At 44.1% G+C, this 9,187-nt stretch overlaps 1 protein-coding gene across 5 annotated transcripts in view; it reads left to right on the top strand.

Moving 5' to 3' along the window:
• Positions 1-231: 231 nt before the first annotated feature.
• STAC (SH3 and cysteine rich domain) overlaps positions 232-9,187 on the top strand; it is a 140,767-nt gene continuing 131,811 nt past the window's right edge. Inside the window, exon 1 of one of the 5 annotated variants that reach the window (XM_019418647.2) lies at positions 232-513. In XM_019418647.2, the coding sequence (XP_019274192.2) occupies positions 403-513 (111 nt within the window). In that variant the 5' untranslated portion in view covers positions 232-402. The remainder of the gene's footprint in view (positions 514-9,187) is intronic. The other 4 variants (XM_053904043.1, XM_019418646.2, XM_019418648.2 and 1 more) reach the window with 4 other exon arrangements.

Raw genomic sequence — 9,187 nt, 5'->3', positions numbered from 1 at the left:
CGACTCCTCCTCGGGCGTCTCGTCCCCGCACCGCCCCCCCTGGGCACCCCCGCGCCGCCCCCGGGCGACGCGCGTCCGGCCGGGCGGCAGGACGCCCCGCGCCTTGACCCCCGCCCCCCGCGGCGGCCGCGCAGCCCCGCCCCGCCTCGCCCCGCCCCGCCGCCCCGCCTCCCCCGCGCCCCGCTGCCGGCTGCCAGTCCCGGCTGCCAGTCCCGCCCGTGCGCTGGGCCGGCCGGGGGGGCCGCGGGCGTGCGCACCGGCGAGTCCGGGGGAGGGCGCGGGGGCGGCGGGGCGGGCGCGGGAGCCCCCGGGACCGGCCGCTGAGCGAGCACGCCGGCGTGCGGCGGGAAGGCCGGCCTCGCGGTTCCTCCGGGAGCCCAACTCCGTTCCCGCGCCGCCGCGATGATCCCCCCGAGCGGCGCCCGCGAGGACGGCGTGGACGGGCTGCCCAGGGAGGCGCCGAGCGCCGAGCAGCCGCCCTCTCCGGCATCCACCGGCAGCCAGGAATCCAAGGTACCGCGCGCACTCGCCCCAAGAGAGCACGAACTCACTCTCCTCCTGCCCTTCTCTGTGTCCACCGTCGTGTCCCCGGACCGGCGCCGGTGCCGGCGGGAGACGTGCCCCTAGCTGGAGCCGGGCTCCCCCGAGACCTGAATGTCGGGCGGGACGCGCGGAGAGCTGCTGGAGCGCGTCGCGTGGACCCGGCCTCCTGCCCACGCAGACCCGAGGCTGCGCGGGCTTCTCCCCCCGGAGCGCACGCCGGGCGGTGCGCCCCGACTCCCGGGCTCGGAGAGACCGCTTTCGCGGGTGCTTGGCGGCCGGGCGGTTCCGTGCTTTCCGCCCGCCGGTGCCCCAAGCGCGGGGTGGGCGTTGAGCGGCTTCTGAAGGCTGAAGGAGGATAGACAGCGAGGGATGCGCCTGCGGAAGGGCCGGGGCGCCTGCGGCCGGCCGGGGGTTGTCTGTGTCCCGGGCGTCTCCGAGGCGAGACGTTTGGCTTAAGGCAAGGGCTCACCCCTGACTTCGGAGACGCCGCGCGAAGGGAAGAGCCGCGTGCGTGGGAAAGTTGGTGTTCCTCCTGTGGAAGTTAGTACGGGAAGAACTTACACTTGCTTTTGCGGGCGGCGCTGACGCGCACACACAAAGCCACCCCCGCAGCACCCCTGCCGCCGTTCCGCTTCCTCTGAGACGCTGCTGGGCGCCAGGCACGTGCTTGGAAATCTTGGACGAGGAGGGCGTGAAATGGGGCCGCCGGCGGTGACCCGCCACATGGCCTCGCGGCCTGGGGTGAAAACCGTGCGACGGAGCTTGTGGTCGTGAGGGTTCCTTTACGTGCAGGGCTCCCGGCGCCTTGCGCGGATCTCCTCGTGAGCTCCCCAGGCATCTTCGGAATGCCGGGCAGGTCCTGTGCAGGAGCGAAGGCAAGGGGGATGCCGGTCTGGAGGGCAGGTCGGACGGGGCAGAGAGAAGCCTCATCCCTCTGTCCCTGTACATACACCCGCCGGAGCCGTTGGCAAACCAACAGGATCAAAATCCCGGCTAAGCGGCTCTTGGTGTAAGTGATGCTGGGCTCTGGGACACATCTCAGCCTCTGGCAGTAAACCATCAAAGAGAGCTTGGCATGTTGTTTTACTTTACTCTACTTTACTTTACTTTACTTTATTTTACTTTATTTTATTTTATTTTATTTTATTATTTTATTTTATTTATTTTATTATTTTATTTTGTTTTATTTTATTATTTTATTTTATTATTTTATTTTATTTTATATATTTTATTATATTATCATTTTATTTTGTTTTATTTTGTTTTATTTTATTTTATTATTTTATTTTATTATTTTATATTATTATATTATTTTATTTTATTTTGTTTTATTTTATTTTATTTTATTATTTTATTAATTTATTATTTTATTTTGTTTTATTATTTTATTTTATTTTATTTTGTCTTATTTTATTTTATTATTTCATTATTTTATTTTATTTTATATATTTTATTATATTATTTTATTATTTTATTTTATTTTATTTATTTTATTTTATTATTTTATTTTATTTATTATATTATATTATTTTATTTTATTATTTTATTTTACTTTATATATTTTATTATATTATTATTTTATTTTGTTTTATTTTGTTTTATTTTATTATTTTATTTTATTTTATTAATTTATTATTTTATTTTGTTTTATTTTATTATTTTATTTTATTTTGTCTTATTTTATTTTATTATTTTATTTTATTTTATTATTTTATTTTATTTTATTATTTTATTTTATTTTATTATTTTATTTTATTTATTATATTATATTATTTTATTATTTTATTTTATTTTATTTTGTTTTATTTTATTTATTATATTATATTATTTCATTTTATTATTTTATTTTATTTTATTTTGTTTTATTTTATTTTATATTTTACTTTATCTTATCTTGCTTCATTTCATGTTGTGGCCGATGTCTGATCAGGGATATATGTGTCAACTTGCCTAAATCTCAGTTGGAAATGGGGCAGAAGCCCCACCGCCCCCCCTTCCAGAACCACTGTTAAGAATTCATGAAACGGCCCAGTACCTGTAAGAGCTCCATCAGGGTTTATCCTTTTCCTTCCTGAGCTGAGGCCGATCCACCCCACCACAGATGATCCACCCCGAAGCAGCCTCACGTCCTGCACACACACACCACCTCTCCTCTGACTGGAAGTTTCTGGGCATCTCATCACTGTCTTGTCACTGACCGTCAGCCACCTAAGGGCTGTGGGTGGTGTGGGTTAGTGGCTGTCTCAGAGATGATCCAGAATACGGTAAATGAAGGCGGCAGAACTCAAGAGTGAGACTAGTACTCAACTTTCTCAGTTGGGCCGGCCGCTCCCGCAGTAGGCGTGTTCTGGAGAGGGCTTAGCATGTGCGGATGCAGCAGCGTGGTTTAAACACGCTGTATGGATTTGCTATTTATAGATACCCCGATGCAAATTCCTTGGCAGAGGAAAAACTACATATGCGATACCCATAATTATCCACTGATTTATCTGACTGTGGTTTCAAATTTCGCACATGCCAGTTTTTCTCCAAGTGGCCTAGACACCTGAAGTGCGCGTATACGACCCGAAATTTATGGTCGGTGTTCTTGTCAGTGGAGATGGGCCGCCGGGGGGCCATGAACCCCAGGAAACTGAATGCAAAACAGTGTGGCTGAATGTGAGTTTTTTGGGGTGGCATTGGTGATATTCTCAAAGCCCTTGTCCCTCAGAAAGGCTGAACCGCCTACACCTAAGAAGGCTCTATTTATTCTACACCAGGAGTGTCAGATTTGAAAGCTCACGGCTGTTTACACGGATGTTCCACCCTGAGGATGGAAGGAAAGGAAGGAAAGTAGGAACCAGGCATTAGGAGGCATTCCACTTCTGAGATGGTCTGTGAAAATACCACTAAAATGTTTTAGGTCCCTCTGAGCATTAAGCTTCCTCAAGAAAGACTTTTAAAATTACTTCCAAAAAAAAAACAAAAACAAAAACAAAAACCCTTTTCTTCTCTGATTGGAAGGGTGACAAATACCCTTTGTAGAAATTTGAAAAGCCCAGACCAAGAAAAAGAAAGAAAAAAAAAAATCCCTCATTGGCTCACCATCCCGAGGTGACTACCGATAACATTTTGATCTACGTCATACATCTATTTTAAGATCTGCTTTTGTATTCGCGTAGCTGAGCGAACTATGGTCAGCATCTGCTGAACGTGTGCCGCGTATCAGGTACAACTTGAATCTTCACAATCACCCTGTGAGAGGGACTCATTTTATGAATAGGAAGCAGAGCTCGGAAAGGTTAGGGGACTTGCCCAAGATCACAGAGCTAGCTGAGAGCCACAGCTAGGCCAGAGCCCCAGGCGGCATAGCTCCGGAGCCCAGCCCTCCACCCCTACTCCCTGTCCCGCTTGGGCACCGTTTGCCTTCCTCCTGGTTCCCCTAACACCCCACTCAAGCATTCCACACGCCACTCAAAGTCCTCTACAGCAGTGTTTCGGGCTTCTCTCGAGAAGAAATCTTTGAAAATAAATTGAGCCACATTATCATGTGAAATGATGAAAAACCAAGTCTTGTCCAGCTTCTCGGTGTTTGGTTTTTCTACTGTCCCCCTCCCCGCCCCTGAAAATATACTTATGGAAACAACTAAATGAGATGTCACAGAATCATCTAGAAAGGGGGGGGCCGCAATAAATCCTTTGGTCGAGAGAGTCCGTTAGGAGAGGACGATGATGGTTCAGTGCCCTGAGCCCATAAGATGTTTCCAGAAGTCCACTTTTTTTGCAGACTGTTTGGAATGGTACATCATAGATTATGGGCGCTGGGAACACTGGGGATCATCTACTCTCAGTGTTTTTTTAAATTACGGATACTTTCTATTGTGTATATTGATTTTGGTACGGAAAATGTCAACATACACAAAAGCAGAGAAAACAGTATAAAGATCAGTCGGTCTGTGACTAATCACCTGGCTTCACCAATGACCGATTGATTCATGGATGGTCTCTTTTCATCTCTTACCTCCCACTACCGCCGCCGTCCCTCCTCACACACACTGGATCATTTGAAACCCAGTTCCAAACATCGAATCATTTCATCCATAAATATTTCAGGCTGCATCTCTGAAAGCTTCTTTGGGAAACATGACTACCATTATCACATGCTCACATACTTTTCTGTCGAGGGTCAGTAAATTCTTGGGGGGGGGGCCACGGATGGTCCTTGGGAGATCCATGAACAACCAGAACCGGCATTGAGCATTGTGCAGTTACGTATAGATGTGCAGCATCCGGGGAAAGGATCCATGGCTTAGGTCAGATCCGTAAACTATCTGTCACCTTCACTGGTTATTTAAATACCCTCTCCTTTTTTCTCTTGAGGAAACAGAGGCCAAGAGGAAGAGGCAATGACTTGCCTAAAATCACACACATCGCTAAGTGGCAGTATTTTTGCTTGACAACCCTGTCTTGGAGTTTAGTCCCCAGGGCACATTCCTGTAAACAGAAGTAGTAATGTAGTTCATGTGGTTTTCTTTTTCATAAAATTAGTTGCATTGAAAGAGTTTGAGAGCCACTGATGAACCTCACCCTTCTGTCTTTCCATTAACTATTCCAGAAAGACCACAACCTCATTTTTTTTTAAGTGCTGACAGAGAGCATGGAATACTAAGAAAAATGTCATGTTTCAGAATCTCTTATTTCAATGAATGTCTTATTGGTAACATAGAAAACCTTACGAGGGTCTAGTATGAAGGTTTAATATGGATGCCCTTGGCCATCACTTATATGACCCAAGGTCACATTTTGATGATGTGGAGAGATTCTAGGTTTTGAGGTCCAATAGACGAGAGTTGAGATCTTTTCTTATCGGTTGCCCTGTGACTGTGGGATAGTTGCCTAACCTCTCTGAGCCTCAGCTTCCTGTGGGCATGCTGATACCCAGTTGACATGTTTTGTTTTGTTTCTGTAAGGCCAGTGACCTAATACGTTTTAAGCATTTAAAAGCGTGTGACATTGTTGACTTTCTCTTCCTGCTTCACATTAGATGACTTCTGTCACCAGCCAACCCCAGATATCACCGGAATCATTTCAGTAACCAAACCCGATACTGCAATAGTATAACTGAGTTTTTCTCCCTTTGGAGTATAACGATGCTGTTGACTGTAGAGCGTGTTACACCTTAGCTGTTTTGTATCCCCGGGAAGATAAGCCACAGACTCACCAGCCTGTGGCTTCAATTTTGAAAGGGTGATATAAGCCACCCGGTGGCCCACTGGAGCCAGGAACCAAGGACTCCCCTTCTTCCTGGATGGTTCTCTCTGAACGTGGACCACCATCCAAGTTAGGGGAGAAAAATCTCTTCACCATGAGGATGCATCTCCCAGAAAGGGCGTGTCCATCCATCAGCGGCTGTTTATTGAGTGCCGTCTTTGTGCCCAGCTTGTCCCATACACATACATGAAGCTATCGTTGGTAAGGATTTTAACTTCTACTCAGGGGAGATGATGGCACCTTGGCTTTGCATCCAGATCTCTTGGGGAGTCCAGTCCACAGGTTAGAGCGCTAAACTGAAATCTCTGAACGAGGGTCGCAAGCATGAGTATTGTTGTAGAGCTTCCTTCGCGATTTCATTGTACAGCCAAGTTGGGGGAACGCTGGCTTAGGCCATCAAAGCAACCGAAGAGAGAATAAGAATTGAGTAAGAATTGTAGACTGTCGAGATTCTCTTCTTTCCAACCACCGTACCTGAAGGAACCATTTGTGATTACTCCTCTTCTTCCCTTCCCATTTATCCTTCCTTTCCAAACAAATGGCTCTGACAAGTGGCCCACTGTTGACTTCCACACGGCCAGATAATCTTAAGCATGTCTCAGATGCAGCTGGATTTACAAGGCTAGCTATGCTCTTATTATGTTATTTTCATAATCAAAAATAAAAGGTGGAAGACAGAAAACTATAAAGAAAAAAGTTCTTTATCATACAACCTAGATATAAGGGTTGTTTCGTTACTTGCCGTATTTTTCCACTTACGTTTCCTTTATATGTGTGCACACACGTACTTGAAACAAAATTGGAACAGTGTATACGTAAATGCACGTGTACTTTTTCTTGAACCTGATGTTATACAGAAATTTCCCATATACTCTGAGATAATCAATAACATGAATAATAAAAATAGTACTTTTTCTTGAACCTAGTGTTATACAGAAATTTTCCATATACTCTGAGATAATCAATAACATGAATAATAAAAATAGTACAACATTCTACTTCACCGTTAGGCCGCATCTATTTCATTGGTCCCTTCTGACTGCATATTTAGGTTCTTTTTACCTTTCACATATTTAAAAACATTGAAATTTGGGGCACCTGGGTGACGCAGTCAGTTAAGCATCCGACTTCGGCTCAGGTCATGATCTCACAGTTTGTGGGTTCCAGCCCCGCGTCGGGCTCTGTACTGACAGTCCAGAGCCTGGATCCTGCTTCAAATTCTGTGTCTCCCTCTCTCTCTCTGCCCCTCCCCGCTCTCACTCTGTCTCTCTGTCAAAAATAAATAAACATACATACGAACATACATACATACATAAATAATAAAAACATTGAAATTTATATCCTGATACATAAACATTTGAATATATTTCTGACCGGTTTCATAGGAAGTAGAGCTGTTGGGTCTGGATATAAACACTTCCAAGGTCTCTTACTCTCATTGACACGGTGCCCTCAAGAAAGACTATTACCGTAGCTTTTCATCTCTTAGTAAACTTTTTTATTGAAATATGGCATCCTACCAAAAAGTGCACACATCATAAGATTCCAGCTTAATTAATTTTCAAACAATAAACTTTTGATCTGTCTGTAACCAATGCAAAAGTCAAGAAATCAGATGTTACCAGCACTGTGGAATCTCCCTCAGACCCCCTTCTCTCATCTCTAGCTCCCCAAAAGTAAACGATATCCTTCTAACACCATAAATTAATTTCAGTCATGTGTGCTTTGTGGAAATGGAATCATGTAGTGGAGACTCTTTTATGCCTGGCTTCTGTCACTTAGCAGGATGTTACGAGCTTCATGTATGCCCGTGCGTGTAGCGATCATTTTCATTTTCCTTGCTGTATAGCATTCCACAGTAGGAATGGTTCACTATGTATCCACTCTACTGATGATAAACATTTGGATTGTTTCTTGGTTTGGGCTGCTTCAAGTAGGACCCTATGATCATCTTATATATGTCCTTATAGATATCTTATATATATTCTTATAGATATCTTCTATCTATCCTTATAGATATCTTATATATATTCTTATAGATATCTTCTATCTATCCTTATAGATATCTTCTATCTATCCTTATAGATATCGTCTATCTGTCCTTATAGATATCTTCTATCTATCCTTATAGATATCTGTTGGAGCAGCATTGCTGGGTTGTAGGCCAGACATGGGTTCAGCCTTGGTAGGCATTGTCAGCTTTCCAAAGTAGCTATACTAATTCATACTCCCTCTAACAATGTAGAGTTCAACCTCCTCCTTATCCTACCAATACTTGGTATTATTGTCTGTCTTTTTCACTGCAGCCGTTGTCATAGGAGATTAATGGCATCCCACTGTGTTTTTAACTTGTATTTCTGCAACGAATAATGAATTTAGCAGTTGGCAGTTTTTGTGCTTTTTGGCATTTGAATATTCTCTTGGGTGCAGTAGTCGGTCAAGCCTTTTGTCTCTTTTCCTGTTAGGTTGTCTATCATTTTCCTTTTAATTGATAGGAATTCATTACATGATTCTAGATACAACTACTTTCAGAGATAAATGTATTGGAGATATCGTCTCCTACTCTGCAGCTTACCTCTTCTCTTCTTAACAGAAATTCTTATTTAATTAGTTTATTAATTCACCCTCTTATGGTTGTTAGTGCTTTCTGTGTTCTGTTTATGAAATCTTTGCTTACCCGAGAGGCATGACGGTATTCTCTTACATTCTTTCCCAGAAATGTTATGTTTTGCCTTTCACACATAGGTTTATAATCCACTTGGAATTGCTCTTTTGGTATGGTGTGAGGTAGGGGTCGAGATTCATGATTGAACTGAATTGCCACCTTTGTTCTACCCGTGATATATACCACTCAAGTGTGTTTGCTTCTGCAAGTATCCCAGGGTATCATTAACCGAGAAGCCAATTTTCTGTTACTTCTTCAGTTTGGGGGTTCTCAGACCAAACTGTGTTGTAGAAATTCGAGCCTCAAATCTATGTAAAGGCAATCTGTGATTATGAATTCTCAGGAAATATGTATGTTTGTGTGTATTTTCCACTTTATGGCTATGCTAAGATTTCTTTATCATCAACCCAACTTGGTGAGAAATTTGTTTCTAGTTCATTCTTTCTTTGTTTTTCAAATATCCCCTCTATCCAATCCCCCTAGGTGGTTTTTTTTTTTAATTGGTGGTAAAATGTGCATAACATACTATTTCCCATTTTAACCATATTTTTAAGTGTACAGTTCTGTGACATTAAATACATTCACACTGTTGTGCAGCCCTCACCACCATCCATCTCCAGAACCTTGTCACCTGCCCAGACTGAAACTCCGTGCCCATTAAACAGTTATTCCCCATCTCCTTTCCCTGGCCTCTGACATTCTAGTTTCCAATTCTATGAATTTGACTAC

Source organism: Panthera pardus, unplaced genomic scaffold (assembly GCF_024362965.1).
Source record: "Panthera pardus isolate Hobbes unplaced genomic scaffold, ASM2436296v1 HiC_scaffold_16, whole genome shotgun sequence".
NCBI lineage: Eukaryota > Metazoa > Chordata > Mammalia > Carnivora > Felidae > Panthera > Panthera pardus.
This window is presented reverse-complemented; position numbering and strand designations above follow the sequence as displayed.